This window comes from Musca domestica, unplaced genomic scaffold (genome assembly GCF_030504385.1).
Source record: "Musca domestica strain aabys unplaced genomic scaffold, Musca_domestica.polishedcontigs.V.1.1 19, whole genome shotgun sequence".
Taxonomy (NCBI): domain Eukaryota; kingdom Metazoa; phylum Arthropoda; class Insecta; order Diptera; family Muscidae; genus Musca; species Musca domestica.
The window spans coordinates 14,401,177-14,424,787 of NW_026712245.1; the positions used below are offsets into that span (position 1 = coordinate 14,401,177).

The 23,611-nt window shown below is 35.1% G+C and overlaps 3 protein-coding genes and 1 long non-coding RNA gene across 6 annotated transcripts; all 4 read left to right on the forward strand.

Annotated features, from left to right (window-relative positions):
- Positions 1-238: 238 nt before the first annotated feature.
- Positions 239-4,136, forward strand: LOC101899107 (transport and Golgi organization protein 6). Its single transcript, XM_005177533.4, has 4 exons — positions 239-970; positions 1,022-3,340; positions 3,401-3,552; positions 3,616-4,136. The coding sequence occupies exons 1-4, from the start codon at positions 913-915 to the stop codon at positions 3,961-3,963; spliced, it is 2,877 nt and encodes a 958-aa protein (XP_005177590.2). The 5' UTR covers positions 239-912; the 3' UTR covers positions 3,964-4,136.
- Positions 4,137-5,839: 1,703 nt separating this feature from the next.
- LOC131802034 (uncharacterized) lies at positions 5,840-6,445 on the forward strand. Of its 2 annotated transcripts, none has more exons than XR_009342016.1 (3): positions 5,840-5,995; positions 6,053-6,166; positions 6,222-6,445. It is a non-coding gene; the product is annotated as an uncharacterized LOC131802034 (long non-coding RNA). The 2 variants fall into 2 exon arrangements; XR_009342015.1 differs by having other exon boundaries at positions 5,841-5,995; positions 6,232-6,445.
- Positions 6,446-8,333: 1,888 nt separating this feature from the next.
- On the forward strand, positions 8,334-22,216 carry LOC101899279 (palmitoyltransferase ZDHHC3). 2 transcript variants are annotated; one of them, XR_009342017.1, is made up of 5 exons: positions 8,334-8,619; positions 8,685-8,888; positions 9,082-9,309; positions 9,605-10,239; positions 22,207-22,216. XR_009342017.1 is itself a non-coding variant. In XM_005177534.4 (4 exons), exons 1-4 carry the CDS (start codon positions 8,504-8,506, stop codon positions 9,879-9,881), a joined length of 825 nt encoding a protein of 274 aa, XP_005177591.1. In that variant the 5' UTR covers positions 8,334-8,503; the 3' UTR covers positions 9,882-10,924. The 2 variants fall into 2 exon arrangements, 1 of the variants encoding a protein (XP_005177591.1); XM_005177534.4 differs by lacking the exon at positions 22,207-22,216 and having other exon boundaries at positions 9,605-10,924.
- Positions 14,071-18,570, forward strand: LOC101900246 (uncharacterized). Its single transcript, XM_005177540.4, has 2 exons — positions 14,071-14,939; positions 15,001-18,570. The coding sequence occupies exon 2, from the start codon at positions 15,280-15,282 to the stop codon at positions 18,361-18,363; it is 3,084 nt and encodes a 1,027-aa protein (XP_005177597.2). The 5' UTR covers positions 14,071-14,939; positions 15,001-15,279; the 3' UTR covers positions 18,364-18,570.
- Positions 22,217-23,611: the final 1,395 nt, after the last annotated feature.

Below are 23,611 nucleotides of genomic sequence, written 5' to 3' on the forward strand. Positions count from 1 at the left end.
AAATCCAACGAAATCAAAAACTTCTATAATCCGCTAAAATCGCCATGTCGCCAAATCAAAAATGAAAATATCAAGCGCACATAAAATCGCCACATTTGTCGATAATTCGGCATGTCTGACAACCCTGGTTAACATATGTTTGTATTTACGTTTGCATGCTTGTAATTTGCTACTGTTCAGCACAAGGTAGATGTACTAGGTAATTGCATCAGCCCAGCTGACGACACCATTAAATGGCAAAACAAATTGTTGTAATGAATAATTCGCCTTAAATGAATGGAACAACAAATTTGTTTATGTTGTCTTCCCTTAAAGTACCTTTTTATAATATTTCAAATAATTTAAGAGCAATTTAAGAGTGAAACCAGTAAAAAAATTAAAAGAAAATGAAGGAAGGAGGTTAGAATGGAGTGCAGCTTTAAGAATTAAGTTAGCCTCAACATCTAAGATTCCCAAAGCACATCACGGGAAGTAGTGCAAGAATTCGACTCTTGTCATTTGCAGTTCCGGAACACTTTCGGTTTAAACCAGTAAAATATAGTCATTATAAGTTTCTTGGTTTAAAAAATATCGCAATACTACAATTAATACTTATTTCACTCTTATTTGTTTTACAATAAAAACGACGACACAAAATAAAATGTTAAACAAACACCTCGTTTCTGATTGGTTGAAACAAATTTGCCGCAACCTTTAAATGTCATGGCGAATCTATGTTTTTCGCCTTAGATGCCAATTTTGACATTTGAGGGTACCACAAAAGTTGCTTTGTTGTAGCAATTCGCCGATGCGGTTACCTGTTATATCTACCTTGGTTCAGCATAAGCATTTTGACAAATTGGAGGGAGGAATGCTTATTTACTAGTGTTTACGGATGTAAACACTAGTCAAATAAGTAATATTATTTGTAAAATGTCGTCGCCGAATGTAATGAAATACTGGTTGTTATTGGAATCGCTTATATTTCCGGGTGAGTTAGTGATTATCTGCTAAGAATCCATTTTAACGTTTGTTTATCTAGGTGATGCCAAAAATTCCGATTCAACAATTTCGGAACAGGAGCGTATTGCGAAAAACAATGAAGTCTTGCAAAGAAGTATGCAGTTATCGCCAACAGAAGTGGCCAAGATTTTGATAGAGGATCTTGAAGTATCCCGTTTGAACAACAAGGAACAATATGTTGCCTGCAATGTAGATGAAAAAACAATATACTCCATTTATTTGCTTATGACCATACGAACTATTTATAAAAATACCAATTTCAACAGCGATAAGGTTGAGGACTTGATATCGGAACATCACAGAAGGCAAATAAGCTACTGTATTGAAGATATAGCCGAGAACGGACTAAAGCCGAACATACATTGCGCGTTCCGTGGAGATAGAAAATCCATTTTTGGGGAAAGTATTCGAAAAGATCCAAACCTTTGCCTTGTAGAGCTACTCGTAGAGGGGATAGCATCATTTATGTGTATTACGTCTTTGCCCATAATTCGATCTTCGGACGAGATTACACTCTGCTATATAGCTGCTTTATACACATTGATTTTTGTGTCAGACCTAAAGGGCGATGAAATGAACGAGTCGAATGTCGTGAGCACGAAGGCAAAACTAAATAAGTTATGGGGTAGTGTACCCAAAGTGACATATTTTCGCAACCTAATGATGCTATATGGAATGGTCGAAAATGAGAAAAAATCGATAGTACACCGGGATTTGTTGTTGAAATTGTGGTCTCCAGGAGGTTTTGTCGCCCTTCTGTTTGCCATGCAAAAATCCGATAAGGAAGAACAATCCGTCAAAGATGTTGTTGTAAAATTGGTTTCACAGCCTTCTTACCCCAAAAGAGCGCAGGCATCAATCGTGAATCAAATTCTATGCTTTCTAAAAGCTAGTATTGACAATAAAGACGCAATATCCTACATGGGAACAGGATTAATATCGCTTAGGAAGCTATGTGAGAATAGTATTTACAATAGAAAAATAGTTGAAGATTGGTTGATAAAACAAGTACAACCATTGTTGGATTTGCAAAAGGACTGCTTAACTGTTATGGAGTGGAGTGAATTCAGTTCAATGGTGCACCTGTTTTTCCAGGCCTTTTGCACTTCCACTATTGAATGTTTGCCGAGTGAGTTTTTAGTTCCATTCATACCATTGCTCATTACGTTGTACCAGTATATAGACAAATACAAAACCAAACCTTTTGTTGATGTTGTTTGTAACCACCTATCCCATTTAATATTAAGAATTCTTAACAACCGTACTACAGAGGAGCTCAATATAATTATTATGAACATGGCAAGTGACGAATATCCCAAACAATGGCTAAAAGTAAATTCGAGGGTGAGAATTGAGGAGGACATATTAAATTCCCAACATTTGAAGATAGTCCAAAGGGAGGAGAAGCAGGAGTGCGACTCATTCATCTCATGCAGTCACATGAATAGCCTGGCCGAACTCCTTAAGAAATCTTCTTTTAGCACACTTGCGTTGAAAGTGTTCATTATTTTATTCAAATTGTTCCCCACTGTTGGCAGTATGAAAAAGTCTTTGGTAGATGAGTCCATGAACAATATGGATTTGCTTATATGTGATGAAGATATTCAAAGCAGAGTGATTTGGGAAATATCTAACAAATACAATGGAAAAATTCAAATTATTAATGCTTTGCACATACTAATAGAGCACAAACCGCTTAAGAGCCTCTTAATGGAAAACATTAGTGAGCTTATAAGTGTTATTGAAGAATTCTTGGTAGTTTGCACAGAAATCGGCGACGAAAACAGTCACCAATTGGACAAAAACGTTGTTGTCATATTGTTGACTTTAATAAGGGAGATTGTGGAAAACGGTCCTGTTCAATCGGAAAACGTGAAGCGTAATTTGTTAGGGCACTTATTAAAACTGCAGGCCACAACTAGAGACAGAGACTTAAATTTGCATATTGTTTATCTTAAACAAAAAATCGAAAACGGTTCTGGTGCAACGCCAGGGATCAAAGTAAACGAAGAAAGGTTTGAAGAGGCCAGGACACTTCTAGAGTCAAAAGAACCATATAAACAAGTCGAAGGAATTCAACTATTTATCACTTTAATAAAGAGTAAAGATGTATTAACTATAAGCAATGTCCATGTAATAATGGCATTAGCACTTAATGCGCTGAAATCACCAGAGTCTTACACATTCCTGAATTGCGTCCGACTATTTGCGTCAATGGTTTACTTGGACGAGCACATAATATTAGAAACATTGACTGAAGAATACCTAAATGAATCGGCCGGCATGGATGATAGGCTATTGATTGGAGAGGCGCTACTAAAAGTTTGCTACGAAATTGGTAAGATTTGAGGAGATTTCTCTCAAAGTACTTCGCAATTACAAAATTGTCCAATTTCAGGGCCGCTTTGTTACAAATACAAGAACATACTCTTAAATTGTTACATGTTTGGGTGCCGATCTCCGCTGGATGAGTTCCGTTTTTCTTCATTCTCGAATTTGGCACAAATGTGCAAAATATTATCGTATGACGTTCATAAGTACTTCCAAGAGGTATGTAATTAAATGTTAGTGCTAAGAACACTATCGATAAAACTGAAACTCATTTATTTTCAGCTTCTCAATTTGATCAACTGTGAATTGACTTCTGGAAAATACGTTCCCGCTAAACGTGCGGCCGTTATGGTGTTAAGTGAGCTCTTATCAGGAATGGATAACTTGATAGATTTCCAAGAAATGTTGTTACCCATATACAGACTATTGAAGTTTCTAGCATCCTCAGAGAGAACGGATGAAAAAATTCGCTTGCACGCATCGGTTGGTCTAGAAACATTGGCCAAGAAAACTAAAGAATTTTTGTCACTAACCGCAAATGAAATGTCCTTGGAAAAGGAAATACAAATAAGAGGAATTAAGATGAATTCAAAGCATAATTTTAAAAGTCATATTTTGTATATGGAATAAATTTTCTCCAAACCTACCAAGATTTATATAAATTATTTTCAAGTCAAGATATATTTAGTCTCATTTAAATATAAAAAAAAAACTTTTTACAAACGATGTAATGAACACATGTTAAAATAATAATTAAATCAAACTCTGAATAAGGATTCCGCAAAATATACATCAAAACACTATTATTTTTTTGGTTATAGTGACTTGACATTCTTCTCAGAACACTATTATTTTTTTGGTTTTAGTGACTTGACCTTGTAAAAAAGCGCGACTCGTAGTCACAGTTGCGTCAAGCCTTCTGATTACCAAGTACTAACTTAACGCAAATGTAACTCGTTTTCGATGTCCCATGTTGTCATGGACAAAAGGATGAAATTAATACATAAGAAGCATGTAATTTTTAAATTAAAAACAAGTAAGCAAAGGCTACAGTCAGGCGGGCCGACCATCTGATGTCCTACAACACTACAATTTGCGGTAAAGTTTCTGTAGATCTGAAATCCTTTTGACTAGAATGAAGATTCCCCTAAGAAACATCTCCATATCTACTACATGATAGAAGCAAATGCTGAATCCTATTGTTCCTCTTTTCAAATAATCATGATGTATCTGGAACCAATATTTTCCTTATCTTCATCGATGTTTGACATAGTAGTAGTAGTACTACGTAAAGTACCCTATTTACTCTTTCGGAAAGAATAGAAATTTCCCATTCATAAAAAGGTTTTCATGCTTATTGAACATTTTAGTTTTATTTCATTCTTGAAATAATGTCACCTAGTCCTGTGAAAGTTTTATCTTTAGACCGAAACTACGAGGTCATGCAATTCTTCGCACCATTTGTAAAGGCCAGAGGTGCTCCTTTCACGTATTTGTGATTTCATTAGTTTTGGTATTTTTCATACGAAATTGTGTGTGACCATCCAAGTGCTAAGTTCCAATATCTTTAAAAAAAAAGGTTTTCATGCTTATTGAACATTTTAGTTTTATTTCATTCTTGAAATAATGTCACCTAGTCCTGTGAAAGTTTTATCTTTAGACCGAAACTACGAGGTCATGCAATTCTTCGCACCATTTGTAAAGGCCAGAGGTGCTCCTTTCACGTATTTGTGATTTCATTAGTTTTGGTATTTTTCATACGAAATTGTGTGTGACCATCCAAGTGCTAAGTTCCAATATCTTTTAAACATTTTGTGTAAAGTGAAAAAAATTACAATATTGTAAGTCAAATTGAAATTATCATGCGATAAAAATATGACCATTCTTAATTGGTGAGGCTATTCTGAATTAGTGAGAATTGTCAAAATCCGTCCAGTCGTTCCTGAGTTATAAGCGGCCTAACTAACATTCCTCTATTTAATATATGAGATTGTATATATTTTGCTATATATGCCATATCTCTAATTTTAGCATCAATTTAACGGTCAGAAGTGACCTTTTCGTGTATTTGTGATTTCGCTGGAATTAAAATACTCGCGGTTTAATGGAAATTTTCGTATTTTGTTACATGAAAGTTGTTTTCTATTTCAACCCCTAAACATTATTCGATGACCAACTAAATTGATGGGCTTCTGCCTAGCCGTCAACTCAATCCCCGTACAAAATTTTAAAATCGATTGGTCTATAATTGTGACCCTTAGGGCAACAGCAAAAACAAGACGTTTTCCCTTTTTTGGTCCATTTATTTGGCCCCGATTCTCCATGTCATAATTGCGATCAGTAGTGTGATTACAAGTTAGCATGGACAGTCGCACACACTGACTCATCGTGGCGAAATAGGAAAATTAATATCTATATGTGGTAGGGTATAAATATTAGTAACATACACCTTGATAATTGCGATGGTTGACTTTAAAAACTCACTAAAAAAAGTAGGCTTTGTCTATGTTATCAGTATACTCATAGTTTAAATCGAGGTGTATTTAATTGCCTTGGTTCCAATATTTTGTGCTGTTTCTTTGTAAAATGCACGTTCATATATTCTTGATTGTGATTTCAATTTTAAAATCTTTGAATGCTGATAGTGAGACAGAGGAAAAACGTAGTACCATTTGACTGATTCGCTGCAATTTATTGCTAATACTTATAACATTTGCAGCTATAAAATGCTATGTATGCAGCAATGATGGATGCGATGTCATTGAAGAGGGCCAAACAAAGTTTCTGGAAGAGTGCAGTGCTGGCAAATGTTTTGTCAAAGAAGAACAACACCGTAAGTTTTTACTTACCCTTCGTATCTCAAAGATAATAAACTTCAGTGGAAAAAGTATTCTACAGCGGAAATTCTCGGCAATTTTGTTTTATCGAGAGGATGTGGTGATTCAAGCTGTGGCTCTTTTCCTTCTTCTCTGTGTTGTGAATGCTACACAGATGGCTGCAATCAGAACTCCTGTCTCGTGAAATCAAAAACTTCCGACTTACAAGCTTCAAGGAAACTAATTTATCTTCTGTTTGTCATATCTTTAATAAATTTCACATGATAAAAAAAATAGATGAGTGTCAAAAATTGAAGTTTCTGTTGTAGCGACCATTCAGGAAGATTCAAACTAATCTCTGAAGCAAAAGTATTACAAATGGTTGAAAGAAAGTTTGCTGCTAACAAGGTTATAATAGTAACCACTAATACAAAAAAGCATTAAGTTGGGCCGGGCCGAACTTTAAATATCCTCCATTATAAGCAAAAGAAAACATATTTATTAAAAAAGCATCTAGATTTAACCGTATTCCACTCTAAACTGCAAATACCAGTGATATTGGTTGGAGAGCACTGTTAAGTTTCAAAATAACATTAATTATTTCAATGTTAGTAGCGAATCGAACCTACAGTTAATGTATACTTCTAAGGATTTGGCTGGAAAAAAGGATCAGGGATCACGTACGTACAGGTACGTGAACCTATATTGACATTTTTGAAATGTATTTAGTCTTTACGTTAAAGACTAAACGACCAGCAAAGCGGAATCTATGCTGCAACAGTTGTTGCTGCAATGGCGGTTTTTGCATTGGCAACATTGCCATGGCATCTGTCCTTCAAGCTGACTTGAGTAATTAAGGGTCCTTTCTCATAGAATGCCCGCGCTGTTTCGACATCATCTATTCAGTTTCGCCACCATATAATTCGGTACTTTGTGCTGTAAGTGTGAAGTTAAGGGAGGTGTTTTGTAGAGCAGTCGTTGAGGAAGGTGCTGTCGTGAAGGTGAATACACCGTAAGAAATATTGGAGCACAAATATAATCTTACTACATATTCGGAACAAATATTTCCGAATTTGAATTTTAAGATTTTTCTTTTTTGATTGAATTCTATTTGACAAAATACGAATTCACATGTTAGGAATAGAAAATTAAATTATTTCATATTGTTAGACAAATTTATCAAATTCATTGTCCTTCCAAATTAGAGACATTTTCATATCCCTTGATTTCTCTGAAATTATATGTAGATTCTTAGTCAATATTAGGGAAAATAACAGGATGTGATGTTTGTCATTCTGTTTGTAATGACATAATATTTTAGGACCCAACGCAGGATATGCGTTTCTGATCAGCATAAAATTCTATAACTATTTGCGTATGTCAGCCTGTGGTAATCGGTATTAATTTTTAAAGGATCAACTTAGATGGTTAGGGTGTTAAGTCCGAAGTTATTATTTGTGTTTAATAATTTTTTTTTTAATTTTTTTAACAAAAATTATATAAAATTTAAAATTTTTGAAAATGTCAACTTATATATTGTCTGATCAAAATATTAATTTTTAACAACGAAGTTGTTTTTAAAACTATTTTGTTATTTCAAAACACATATAATCACAAAAATTTTTTGAGGCTCTCTGCCTTGCCCTGCATTATACAAAGGATTGACATGCCAGCCATTTTGGATTGTTTCGTCAATAACAACGAAATGTGAAAATGTAGAACGATTGCGCTTTGCCTATGTGTCTATCTCGTTTTCCTTTGCCTGATACAAACAAATGCACAAAGACATAATACCCTGACCACCTTGTGGTGTAGGGTATATAAAAGTTATTCAAAAAATTATTGCAATGCTTGGGAACATTGATATGTCAAAATTATGTCGTTGTTTTCTAATACGACGCAAATTGGAGGTTGTTATGACATGCAATTTTTACAAATATCAACAATTTTTTGTTTAACATTTTTAATTTCAAATTCGGTTTGACGGTTCATTGTCCCAGCATCTGCGTCGATGCGTCTACCTGTGTATTTTTCTACCATGTGTTATACATACAAAAAATGACAACAAACATAGTCGCCACATCTGTCCAGGCGAAAATATTTATTTTCGCCTCAAGCGTGAATTTTGACATTTCATCTGGTAAAATAACAGCTGTTTTTAGATTAATTCGCTTGAAGGAAGACCTTATGATTGGGCCATTATTCTGAATATAAATTCCAAATAGTAAACATAAAATACACAATAAACTCGGTAAACTTAAACTAGCAGCACGAATTAATGGTGAATTCTTTTATATGTGCGGCGAATTTAAACACTACTGTAGATCTGCAAGAGTAAAGTGCAATATACAAAAATGAGATTTGTGAAGGATCCTTGTGGAATTGCTTGTTTAATCATTACTTATTTAATGGTGGTATATGCAGACTACGTGGTAATGCGGTGGATAATACTTCAGACGATGCAGACAAGGTAATCTAATATTTGTTTGTTATGCCTGCATTCACGTAAATGTACTGCTTTTTTATAATTCACAGTATATGGGGTCCGATACACGTAATTTTCTTCAACACGGTGGTTTTTCTTCTTGCCCTGTCTCATTTGAAAGCGGTTTTATCCGACCCGGGAACTGTGCCACTACCAGTCAATCGTCTAGACTTTTCCGATTTGCATACTGTAGGGAAAAATAACGGAAATAGTCATAATGACTGGACAGTTTGTACAAGATGCGAGACTTACAGGTAGTATGAGACATAGGACCATTGTTACAAGTTACCTTTTGCTATTTAGGATTAAATTTACCTAAACTGTACGCTTTAAAATTATCCATGCACTCTTATTTTTTCCTCAAAATTTCAAACGATAGCAAAGGGTAACTTATAGTACTGCAAAAACGCGCAAACAGCTCTTTAAATCATCTCCAATTGTATGTAGGCCTCCTCGAGCTCACCATTGTCGGATTTGCAAGCGCTGCATTAGACGGATGGATCATCATTGTCCGTGGATTAACAATTGTGTTGGCGAACGTAACCAGAAATTCTTTCTACAGTTTCTTGTATATGTGGGTATGCTGGCATTGTATTCCATTGCTCTAGTGGTTGGATCGTGGATATACCCTTGTGTAGAGTGTGAATCAGACACATTGGAATCCCAAACAAGACTGTAAGATAAGCCGTATCTTTATAATAAAAGTGTTAAACATTTGAGTGCAAATATTGCAGAATGGCTGACTTCCAAACTATCATTTGGACCAGCCAACTATGGAGCTCTTTAATTTCGTCACACAAAATATACCCAGTTTTCAATATCGAATTGGCATTGTTGAATAGTTTGTAATATTCTTGAGGCTTAAACGCCTATACTGTGCTGTTACGTTTTAGAAGTCGGCCAATAATCGTTTTAATCGAATACTCATACCTATGGATGTAATCTTAAATTTTTGTATGTCTTTTTTCAGATTACACAGTGTAATTTTGCTTTTGGAATCAGCTCTGTTTGGTCTATTTGTTTTGGCTATCATGGTTGACCAAATGCATGCCATCTTGCATGACGAGACTGCCGTGGAACAGGCACAACAAAAAGGATCGTATCGACCAAATAGACGTAAAATCTATCTTCTAGCAGATGTATTTGGTAGAGGTCATCCCATGTGCTGGCTTTGTCCTTGTACGAGTTTCACATCTTCATCCTCGCTACGCTACTATGATACGCCTCTTCTAAGCCATGACGTATAATTTTGAAAGATTCCAGCATTTAAAAAATAATTTCTCAATGTCTTTCTCTTGCATGAAAGACAAAAGTGATACATGTAATGTAGGATTTATTCCTTAGAAATACTACTCCGTCTGAGTATCCATTATTCCGTATCCATGGAAGGTAAATAGGTTTTTAAGGAGGAAAACGATTCCTATTGGAATGTGACTGTTTTAGTTTCTTAATAATTAGTTAAATTATAAAACAATACTTTGTGTGTATGCAGTCCCTATTCTATAAGTTTTATTTATTTATATTTAGATACATTGTTACTGATTAAGGTTACTCACACTGAAAGTATGCAGCTGAACATATTACAGGAGCAGTATGTATATTCGTGTATGATACGCATTATGGTGGGCGCCGATTTGTACTTTTCGAGTTTAGCGAGAGTTTTGAGTTCATAAACAGCTACATTGTGTTTATTTGTTTTGCAAGTCAACAATTTCCTTTTTTATTTTTGGGGAAATTTTACGTTTTCCTTCGGAGCTAAGACCGATAAGCCTATAGTTTTCGATCTAGCTAAGAATTTTAGTCGGTTCCTTTTTTTAGGGCACGATGCCTCTAAACTTTTATAAATGATTACTTGATAACAATCGTAAGCTCAGAAGAAATACATATGACCTGTTACCATTGTGTGTTCTTTAGGTTTCCCGTTGGCCTTACAATTTCTACAGTATTGAAATAACAAAACAACAAATGAATATCTAAATTGGTCTCAACAAATGAGAATTGGTCTCAAAACTCTCGTATAAGTACGATCAATGGTATTGTGCTTTAACACTAAACGCTGGTTGTATGTATGTATTTTAGTTTCCATTGCTACATGCTTTTTGTGTGAGCGACTGTATGGCAGTAGATATGAAATAACCGATGGCAAATGAGATTGGAATTAATGTGTAATATGTGCTTGATTTGAAGTCGTAAACTTGTAAGTACATGTACGTATTGTAATGAAACCAAAGCAATGTCTTAATAAACAAAATTGTAATGGATATTACAATTTAATTACAAATAAATGAAATGTTCTAATGGTGCTCGGAAATAAAACGAGAAGTGTGCAGTAGTAGCATAGACATAGTTTTGTCTTTTCATGCAGGTAGACTCTTACCAAGCCTTTGCATAGCCAATATGCTAATTGGTACAGACCACTCGACTTCGAAAATACATCTAATCGTTTTGCAAGATTTTCACATTGTTATTCCCGAATTTTTCAATGTCACCACGAAATGTTCACTTTTTTGGAACAATTTTCAGCTGACAAAAAAAAAAAAAAAAAATGCAGTCCATGATATGTTTAACATTTTAGAATTAAGTCCCTTAAATATTTTCACTCATACCCCTGAAATGATACAGACGATATCGATGATCCGAATTGTTTCGATGATTAGCGCTAAGAGCTTTACTTCGTTTACATATATTCATGTGTCTATGGTAGTAAGTCTGGTCATTTATTGTCATTGTCCTTAAAACCGTTGAATTCCTTGAACTTTGATTAAAAACCCATGATTTCATAAACATGTTTTCATGTAATAAGTCCATTATAGTTTCACTGGATTTCGTATTCTGACTTCTAATACATCTATAGCTCCCAGAATAAATAAAAAAAAACATAGGGTCAATGCATTCGAATGGCTGAAAAATATACATTTTATAGAATTTTCAATTCGTCAGACATTTCACAAATTCCAATCGGAATGATTTTAATTCCGTATTGTAAAATCGAACGATTTTGTTTTAGCTTCTTCAGATCCTGATTGATTTGGTGAATTACGAATACCTTAGTGTAAAGTGGCAACATTAGAAGAATCAAAACCAAGCATATGATTAGAAATTACCGTAGAATTGGAAATCGTAAAAAATATTCAGTTCAAAAGAAAGTTTATTTAATTATTACATAATGCCGGGAGTTTCGATTGTTTCTGAAATCGAAGCGCGAAGTAATAAACACAAAACTGAAAAAATACGCCGGAGGAATTTTGTGAAATGCTTCGGACAACGTGCCATACCCCAGTGCAGAGTAAGCGTTTTAGTAACAAGTTTAGTTTTAAGGTATAAATAAATTCCTGTGCTTGTCCGTAAATGACTAAAACGTTAATCAACATTTCAAGCCAAATTATTTGTTTTTAATTATTCATTCCTTGGTATCAGGAAGTTGAAGACGTCAAAGTTGTTTAAGTACCGAAAGAAAAAAGAAATAATTCTGAAAATTATCAGTTAGAAATAGGTTTTTTACTTACCGTGCAATACTCCAACCACAAAAAAGGAAAAAATCATTAATATCCGTCCTAAATAGCAGAAAAAACAGCAAAAAGAAGTTACATTAGTTTCGAGAATATATTTATATGTATATATTCTTGGAAAAATGTTCGGTCGGGCCGAACTTTTAATACTCTCTACCATTGGATAAAGAAAATATTTGTATATAAAAGTATTTGAATTCAAACGTATTCCACTTTAAACAACCAATACCAGTAAGAACGTCAGAATAATGCAGTTTAACTTTTCAAAAAACCATAATGCGGGTGATGCCGTTATATGGGAGTCATACCAAAACGGGAATATATATCGACAATTTTATACTACACGCATTGTTAATTATTGCGAGTCTTGCGTGGGTAAATGTGACTAGTATTATCAAAATACTGAAAATCGGTGGGTATATCTGAGCTATAGGAAAACGTGGACCTAGATATTCGCAATTCTGCCACCGAAGATAGAACCCAAATTACCGAACATCGGGAGGTACCGTTATATAGGGGCTATACGAAAACGTGGACATATATGTACAATGTTCCGACACGGGAGCTAGAACGCATTACGAACTACAAATGCCAATAAAACCTTCTGACATTTTCAAGTAGAGAGCTAAAAGCCATTACGAACTTCAAATGCCAATTTTTCGACAAATCGGTAAAAAATGTGACTAAAACAAACACGAACTACAAATATCAATTCTTAGAAAAATTCTTTGGAAAAATGTGGCATAAATCATGGTAAAAGGATACAGGTAGATGCATCAACGCCTGATATGTCATTTTTTTTTTTTTTTCAAAAATAAGTAGTTTTTTATATGTATTATTATTCGACGCCAATCGGAGGTTGTTATGATATGCATTTGTCAACAATTTTAACGAATTTTAACAATTTTTCATTCAAAAATTTTCAATTTCAAAATTGATTTGACAGTTCATTGTCCCAGCAGCTTTGTCGATGCGACTACCTGTATTCTTTTACCATGGCATCATCAAAATACCGAATAATGGGAGGAACCGTTATATACCACAACGTAGACCTACATATCTCGTTTTCAATACCAACCAACCATGGCATAATTACAGAAGGTAGAACAAAGCTAACCCCTAAATACAATTTTTTTTCTTTTGGTCAAAACATAATCAATAAAAAATGCAACAATTTAAAATTAATTGAAATACGGTTGCAAAATAAATGCCTATTTTCGACGTTAATGGGCAGCCCATTGTACAATTTTAGAACAAATTGTATTGTCCTACTATTTTGGATTCAATCTGGTGGAATAACCCCAAAACTGCATTCTTGTTTCGCGGGTTTTCCCCCAATATATGAATTTTGTTTGAAAAATGAAAAATAAACAAAACCAACTGTTGCATATTTAAAAGTCTATTTGACACTATTAGATTCCAGCACAGAGTTGCATTTTTATAGTTTCTTTGAAGTTGAACAACAGACAGACATCGTTAAATCAACTTGATTCATGCTGATCATGAATATACATACTACGTCAAATATCGATCCTAGCAAAAAAATATTCAACACGGTGTTAGAATACAACTTGGAAGTTGTATTCACATTTGATTTTGAGATTAGTCTTGGTGTGCAAACCCTATAAGCGCTTTCATAAATTCCTTTTTTTGGCTCAGCGATATTTGTTAGTTGCCACAGTAATTGAATATGTTTTTGAAAATAACAGCCAAGAGCACGCACACATAGCAATGTTTTCCATAGTGACCATATCCCGTGTCATTACCTGTCTAACTGTTAAATGTGAATAAACAGAGTGCATATTTCTGTACGTGTATGTCGGCGGTTGTGCTGCATTGAAAGAGAGGATTCCCACCATGCGTAAAAATGAGTAAAAGCTTTCATAAAAAGGAATACTTTCATTACGTTCCATCCAACAGAAGGTTTTTGGATTTAGTTGCCAAATGAATCTTAACATTGGCGCATGTGCCTTCGCGGTGTGACGGATTGCGGAGGAGTTTGAATAGAAAGGGACATTTTCGTTTCAGTGAGAAAATTAAAATAATAGAAATACACCACCAGAGCCCTTGAAAAAGAGAGCATTTTTGAATTTCGTCCTCTTTGCTGCACTACAATCATCCCCCTCTTGTATTTTATGAAAGTCGTAACGGGAAGAGCCGATTATATGTAGATATGATTAAATGAGTTCTGTTTTCGATATGCAGAAGTTTGTTCGCGTGTTATTAAAATTTACAAGCTTCTTAAAACCACATCCAATAGCATGCTGAGTTAGTGTGTTGAATATGTGGTTAGTTGCTCATGGAGGGTAAACATTTATAAACAAAATTGTGTATTTCCATGGCTTTAGAAAATCTGAAAAAGTAATTCCAAACGCAAACAACGCTACTTTGGTCTACTGCAACAAGGTCCATCCACCCGTCTCCACTTCATTCAACCCCTGTGAAAGTTGCTAACATTTAAAATATAACAGTTTAACGTTAACATACGTTTAGGCGTGTGCGTGTGAGTGAGTTTAACAAAAATATTATATATGTGCACGAAACGGGCATATTGACGATTATATAGACTGTCGGATAGAAACGACCTTACCAAGCCAGGAATAAAACTAAATCACCTAAATTCCTTATTACATAAACGGTAGGACTCGCAAATGTACTAGGAGGGACGAAATCATCACATGTTTTGGATTTTCCAATAGAACATCGCAGCTGGTTTGCCTCTGAAAATGTGTTGGCTGAATTTTCATATGTGGCTACTTGGTCTTTAGCGTTGCCGTTCCTTTAGGTTGACCTGTGGTATGTAGCATTACCATGTTTTTTAAGTTGTGTGTGTGTATTTACATTTTACAAATTCCAGGATGGCACATCAAATCGTGGGAATATTGAGGAACAAGCATTCGAATGGACACTTTGCAGTGTTCTATAGAAGACCCTTATGGGATATAAGCCAATTTGTACAAGAAGAGAAATAAATTACAAGCCGCTGACTTTTACTCCTTGGAATGATTCCAAACTACAGGCATCAGGGCATCGGACATCCGCGTCAACTGAAAGACGGTACAGACATACCAACAACTGTTTACGCTAAACTGCTTATGAGACAAAGTGTCAGCGCAAATGAGAAATTTCAAGCAACATGCAACCGGGCAACAATCAAGCAGAAGAAAGTGAAGACGCTGTAGACACAAAGCCGAAGAGCGACGAAAATTTGCTAGACAACATTGGTAGCGGCATTACCGTTATTTCTGCGCTCGGTGATGAATGCGACGCTGCCGAAGGTAACAAAGAAACACAAAATGTTGGAGACAATATTATTACAATAACAACAACGAGCATAAATAGCTACGCTAAAAATCCACAGCTACACTCGGAGCTGACCACAGTTCCAAATCAAAAGGCAAGTGCTAATCGTAACAGCAGAGTTTTACATATTTTCAATCAGAAGGTATCCCCGACAGCAGAAAACGGACTAACCACTTCCCAGTTGCACAGATTACCTAGAATTTGGAACAGAGCAAAATTTGTGTCTTTTCAAAATAATATTGCAACCCTCCATCACCGCAAAGGACGACGTTTGCATGGTCTTCAAACTCCGCTTCATCCTCTTCAATTGTTTGGTTGGTTTGTACTAGTGCTTTTCGGACTAGCAGCCTATGGAATATTAGTACCATCGTTTAGTACATCGATTCAGGGCCCGTTGTACGGTCTCATCACTGGATTGTATATTGTTCATATTGTGTCCCACTTAGCCGCATTGCTCATAGATCCAGCAGACCGGGAACTGCGTCGACTGCATCGAAACGACCGAATCGTACCAGAGTTTGACAGATCCAAACACGCTCATGTCATTGAGAACGGCCGATGTCATCTGTGTAATATCCGAACCTCTTCAAATCGAACAAAACACTGCTCAGTCTGTAACAAGTGCATTGGAAAATTTGACCACCACTGTAAGTGGTTGAATCACTGCATTGGCTCCCGAAACTATGTAGCATTCCTAATGTGTGTCGTTAGTGCGGTTTGTGCTGCTCTAGTGATCGTGGTGGCCGTAGTAGCACAGATTGCTTTTTATTACTGGCGTCCGGAATGGTTGAGTAATTGGTACGAAAATAATGAGATTTCCAGCAAAAGAAATTTGGGGTTCTCGGATTTGAATATATCACGTGTTGGAAATGCAACAGATGGCATAGGCTACGCACTTGACGACGATGAAATTTCTATGAACCAGTCGGTTGCAATCTCTTTACTTCAAAACTTGACATCTGTACATGCCGGCATTGCAGCAAATAATACGGACAACAATATCCTGCTATATATGAACAATGCGACACAGAATTCAAACCATTTGGCGAACACTGGTAACAACACCTTCGCCCACAACTCATCATCGTCGATGACTTTCGCTGGCATAGCAGTAAACCAACAAATTTTTTTAGTATTGATTGGCTGTTTGGGTTTGCTGGCAGCTATAACAGCGGGGCTGCTGCTTCATTTATGTTTTTTCCACATTTACATTTCCTTTTTGGGGCTAACAACATACGAATATATACGAAATCACAAGCAAGCCCAAGAAGCCAAAATCAAGCAGCAAGCCAAAGCGACAGGAGAAGAATTGGAAGGTAGTAATCCAATCCAACATCCGTCCACAATTAAGAGAGGAAGAAACTGTGGTCAAGTGTTTATATGCTCCACACGACTGCACCCGAACAGCGTCGCTTCTTATGATAACAAACCAAACATAACACGTTCTCTAGATGAAAATTCATTTTTTAGTTTACACTGCTGTGCCAATTCCCGGGAATACCATCAGACTGCCTTAGATACATACTACATGTGCTCCCTGCTGGACGAGAACCATTTGAAGCCCAAACTTAATGTAGCGCACATTTCCGGATTAGAGGATGACTTGCATGCACTACCCTCCACAGATGAGGCCCATGTTTCACAGTCTTTCCATTGCTGTTCATCATTTAAAGCGTCCTCCTCACAGCGGCGAGTAAGTGCAGCAACGTCTAAAGCCACACTGGTAACTAATTTGGAAAATATGGCGGCTTTGAATGACAGGCGGAGATATGTCCAGTACACCGAACAGTGTACCTTCTGCACATTCCAATTACGTAGTCCGATTGTTTGCCAAAAAGACAAAAGTGCGACATCCAATAAAAATCTGTGCTTAAATTTTCTACGAAGTACCAATTCATCCCGACAAGCATCTGCAAAATCTCAATCATCATCGTCTACTTCACAAAAAAGGTGTTGCATGCAAACTATTTCCAAGCATCAGAGATGGCGGAGAAAATGGAATTGCTGTTCGGCTGTACCAGACAGCCCTGACATTCCAAATGACATTACAGCTGAATTAACTATGAGGAACAACCACGAGTTTAGCACAAATCTACACGAAAAAAAGGTCCTGTCGAAAATGACGAGCGAAAGGGCGACAGATTTTCGACAAAAACATCATATACACAGAACATGGCCAGTGGCCCGATTCCGCCGTGTTATGCGAGCCATAAACCGCTATCGACGACCACAATGCAGGCTTGCAAATGTAGACGATAATCTCGAGACGAATTTGAAGCAAAACAAAGTGAGACCTGTTCCTCTGAGTGCAGAGACAAACAGTTCGAGTCTCACAGAATCTGACGGCAGTTCACCGCGTCCAGCATCAACAGTGTCGGTGTCTTCGACCAATTCTAGCAATAAAAATATCTACAACGACCACAAATATAAGCCTGTATCAGACTCGATTGGAGCAACGTACACAACTTCTCTGCTGCCAACTTCGGTTATTCGAGACGACACTTCGGTGACTTATAGCACCACTCCAGGAGGTATAATCCTTCCACCAGCATTGCCTCCCCCCACAAGGAGGAAAATACCCATGAATGCCGACCTTGATGAACTAGTGGAGACCTTAACATTTGCTTCATACAGTACATCTAACAATGCATTTTCGACCTCGTATGCACCTATACAGCGGTTACCCGCTGCAAATAGCATTTTTCGCAGACCGAGGCGAAAACACTTTCTTCTGACTAGGTCGCCCACGCTATCGCCAATTCACGAATCTGGCTTGTCGAATCCTACATCACCTCAGCCATGCCGCCATGTAGCAACAACCTGCAGCACTGTGGTAGCCAACAGTATATGTGGCCCGTTGATAGCAAAGCAACCTGACACATCACCAAGCCACTCGTCCAACAGTGATACGACATAGGCACAATTAGATATGTCATTCCTTTGTAACTGGAGGCCAACTTAACTAAATAAACGCGTGAATCTCTAAACCTCCGGCCGTTACTTGTCTGAACAGTGTTGTTCCACACCGTCCAAACGTTGGAAAATTAATAATATGTAATGTACATAAATAAAAATAATAAATATATAGATAAGTTCGTTGCTGGAATAACCTAATACACCTGTATTTACGGTGCAAAATTAATTTCTTCTTTCATCACCTATATCTTTAGATGCAAAAATATTTTTGAAATATTTTCATATTTTCCCAAAACAACAACTTTACTACACAAAAAAAAAACACGTATTTTTGAATAGAGACCGTTATGTAATTGAAAGTAAATTACAATGTTCTCCTGTAATGGGTATATAAAAGTTTTTTTGCTTTAGGTTGTAAAGCTCGTGTAAAGGAATACATTTGAAGATGTTATATGAGAATGGAAATTTTCTGTTTGTATTAATAATGTTTTCTGTGTACGTATCTCACTTTCAATAATGCCTTCTTCATCCCTGTTATATTTATTGTTTTTAATATTTTCTGTTCTTAATAAGGATCCGAGTATTTTGTTAATGCGACCATAGAACAGATCGTATTTTGGTGAAAATGCATTTTTATACACAAAACAAAACATATTTTAGATACTATAATTTTATTTTATTATTTTTTTTTTTGAAAAATTAGTAAAATTTTGTAGACATAATTTGTTTATGTTCCATTATTGATGTTTTACAAAAAAGACAACTTTTATTTATTAGTGCAGAAAATTTGGAAATACAACTATTTCAATATTACAGCATTAGGGCGAGGGTGCATAAGAAGCTTGGCATCATGGCTAGGCATATTAAATTGAGTGCGGCTCTTGCACCCCTTAATGATATGTCACAAAGTATGCCATGCGAATACTTCAAGCTGTTTATGTACTCTCACCTTTACTCAGTCGGCATTTTTTGCTACACAAGTAAAACATATGAATTTCTATTAAAGTTACCAAAATACATCGGACTTACGAAATTTCAAAGTTGACAATTGAACAATTTCTGTAATACAAAAAATGTGAACGTTTATTATTGGAAAATATAGTAATTGGGAGAATTTTTAAAATGATCAATTTTTACAATACGTCGGATGTTAGGTAGCGTTGTAAATTTATAACCTGGCAACTAGTGATTCGATTTCAACTATAGGTAACACGAGACAAATTGTATTAACTGTGTATTTTTCGACACACAGACTTTGGCTACTCAAATATGTGCTAAGTATTTTGATATTGGCACCCAACAACACGCACTGTGTATGTCACTGCCAAAGGTTCGATCGTAGCATGGTCGAATCGACCATTGCTATAGTGTTCTCCATAAAAGCAGTAAATCTACACCACGGGCATCTCCTTGGCTTATTTACACCAACGGCCGGCGATTGTTGTTGGTGCTCTCACTGGAAGTAATTGTAATAAAATGAGACAAGGGATCCTCAACGATTACTTAGAACCTCTGCGTTTACCTGTAATTGTATATATATATTGGAACTTGACAGGGGATCTTCTGAAAATACTTAGAACCTCTGCGTTCACTTATTTGATAGTATCGAAAGTGTAAACATACACTTGATGAATAAGAAAAGAAAGAACCACCAATAAAACCATGACATCATATTGAATTAATACTATCTTTCTGTGTTTTATTTGTTAATTTTGTCTTTCTTTTTATCTCCACATACACGCATATTACCCTTACCTATCATCACATCACATAATATGAAGAAGGCATATACGTCACAATTTCTGAAGGGCCATCTATGACTACGATACAATGGGAGATGCCTGATTTTCCTTGCAGACGGTAACCAATGTGAAACTAAGTCAGAACCAAGGGGGAGCGCGAAGAGAGCATGTTTTCCTCGTTTCTTTTGAAATCGGGCAGATTCTACTCTTGCCGGGAACTCTTTCATTTTTTTCTTACCGATTTTTAAATGTTTGTTTTGATTTTTAAATATTTCTGATTTTGCGGATTATAGAATAGTTAGCGAATTGTAGATTATCGGAAAATATGAAAACATTAAAGGCCTCCATGTGTACAATCATGGTAAAATTAAGAAAGTAACGTAATTTCAAATTAGCATTCCCATCTTTGCATTTTCTGTAATTTACCTTGTCAAATTTCACTGCATAGAAAGCAGGTTCTCATCTTTGATTTGTGTATGTACAATGGATTTATGAAAATACATTTTGACAATGAGATATTGTCAAATGAATAATTTTGAAAAAAAATTGTAAACATTTTTTATTCCACCATGTGTACAATTTTAATTCTTAAAATTTGCCAATCAGTTATAACAAACATAATTTAGGTTATAACATAATTTAGATTGTCCAAGAACCCAAGAAATTATGTATATGAAAACCTGTAGGGGAAATTACAATTTATGAAGTGAAATCATGGTAGAATCAAGAAGGTGAAGTCATGCAAACATATGGTTACAAATTATTCAAAATAATTCGTTTGACAACATCTCATTGTCAAAATAGGTATTTATAAATTTATTGTAAATACACAGATCAGAGATGGATCTCCTTGGCTAATTTACACCAACGGCCGGCGATTGTTGTTGGTGCTCTCACTGGAAGTAATTCTAATAAAATGAGACAAGGGATCCTCAACGATTACTTAAAACCTCTGCGTTTACCTGTAATTGTATATATATATATTGGAACTTAACAGGGGATCTTCTGAAATCACTTAGAACCTCTGCGTTCACTTATTTGATAGTATCGAAAGTGTAAACATACATTTGATGAATAAGAAAAGAAAGAACCACCAATAAAACCATGACATCATATTGAATTAATACTATCTTTCTGTGTTTTATTTGTTAATTTTGTCTTTCTTTTTATCTCCACATACGCGCATATTACCCTTACCTATCATCACATCACATAATATGAAAAAGGCATATACGGCACAATTTCTGAAGGGCCATCTATGACTACAATAAAATGGAAGACGCCTGATTTTCCTTGCAGACGGTAACCAATGTGAAACTAAGTCAGAACCAAGGGGGAGCGCGAAGAGAGCATGTTTTCCTCGTTTCTTTTGAAATCGGGCAGATTCTACTCTTGCCGAGAACTCTTTCATTTTTTTCTTACCGATTTTTAAATGTTTGTTTTGATTTTTAAATATTTCTGATTTGGCGGTATGGCTATTTTTTTTTGCGGATTATAGAATAGTTGGCGAATTGTAGATTATCGGAAAATATGAAAACATTAAAGGCCTCCATGTGTACAATCATGGTAAAATTAAGAAAGTAACGTAATTTCAAATTAGCATTCCCATCTTTGCATTTTCTGTAATTTACCTTGTCAAATTTCACTGCATAGAAAGCAGGTTCTCATCTTTGATTTGTGTATGTACAATGGATTTATGAAAATACATTTTGACAATGAGATATTGTCAAATGAATAATTTTGAAAAAAAAAAATTGTAAACATTTTTTATTCCACCATGTGTACAATTTTAATTCTTAAAATTTGCCAATCAGTTATAACAAACATAATTTAGGTTATAACATAATTTAGATTGTCCAAGAACCCAAGAAATTATGTATATGAAAACCTGTAGGGGAAATTACAATTTATGAAGTGAAATCATGGTAGAATCAAGAAGGTGAAGTCATGCAAACATATGGTTACAAATTATTCAAAATAATTCGTTTGACAGCATCTCATTGTCAAAATAGGTATTTATAAATTTATTGTAAATACACAGATCAGAGATGGAAACTTAGTTTTTATGAAGCGAAATTTGACAAGGCAAATTACAGGAAAAGCAGAGATGGGTATGCTTATTTGAAATGACTTTACCTCCTTAATTTTACAATGAGTGAAATTAATATTTTATCGATGAAATTCCCACAAAAATTGACTTGACTTTCGGTTTGAAACGGGTTTCTCTTTCTCAAAACAACACAAAACCTGATCAAATGTATGATTTTTCTGAATATAATAATATTATAAAATATAATTAAAAAAATAATAATAAATAAATCTTTTGAGTAAATCATCTTAACTCAAATAAACTCTTCAAAAAGTGAAGTTGTACACAAAGTTGTATCGTTTGTGGCCGAAGCATACAACTTGGCTAACCTCCATGCTGTATCAACTGCTGTATCGTGTGTGGCTTGCATTAGAACTTTTTGTAGGGTTAACCAACTTCAAGAGGATTTTTTTTGAAGTAAAGGTAATGGTAAGGTAATTTATATGTAAACGCACTGTAACAGTAAAATTTGTGCTCCAAATATGTAAATTTTAAGTAAAATATTTCTCTGAGTGAGCCTTATTAGTTTCTAGTGAAAAATGCCTTTAATAAATTAATTAGAAATTATAAAAAATAAAAATTCTAAGTAAACCAAAGAAATTTCCTTTTGCCGGCTTTTAGCTAATTCTGCAAATTTTGTGTATGTATTTATTGTTTTCATGGTAGAATTAAGAAGGTAAATCATGCAATCATATGTTGAAAATTTTTTCAAAATTATTCTTTTGACATCTCATTGTTAAAATGTTTATTTATAAATCCATTGTACATACGCAAATCAGAGATGGGAACCAGCTTCCTATGCACATGGGAACGCTTATTTGAAATGACTTTACCTTTTTAATTTTACCATGATTGTTTTGAAAAATATAATTGAAATGATAAATGGAAATACTCTGACAGGAAGCGGACATAGCCTCAGGGCTGTATTTACTTAGTTTTACAAAACTGTTCCAACTCCTTATTGTACCATTGGTGTTTGATCATAGATCTATCAAACCCATTGGATTAATATTTAATAGTATTAACGCGCTATAAGATCTACCGATAGAAACAATGTTATTTCTTTTAAATCACTTTTCTGTTTGAAAATTACAGATTTTGGTTAAGTTTGAACTATTTTGGAATTGTTTTTGACTGTCAAATATCAATATTTTTACGCTTATCCCCGAACGACATTTACGATATCTCTAATTCGAATTTTTTCGATTTTTTCGAAGAGTCCACAATTTAGTTATCAAGTTAAATGACAATTTTTACATGCTTGTAGGTTCTGGAACAGAGCAAATATAATAGTTGTGTTCCAGTACTTTTTTAATAGTAAAACTAGCAGAAGAGAGAACAGTACGAAATGCCATTCTCATTTAGTTGTGCTCAAAATCAACATTCAAAATTCCAAAAGAAAACAGTCTAAATCGGAC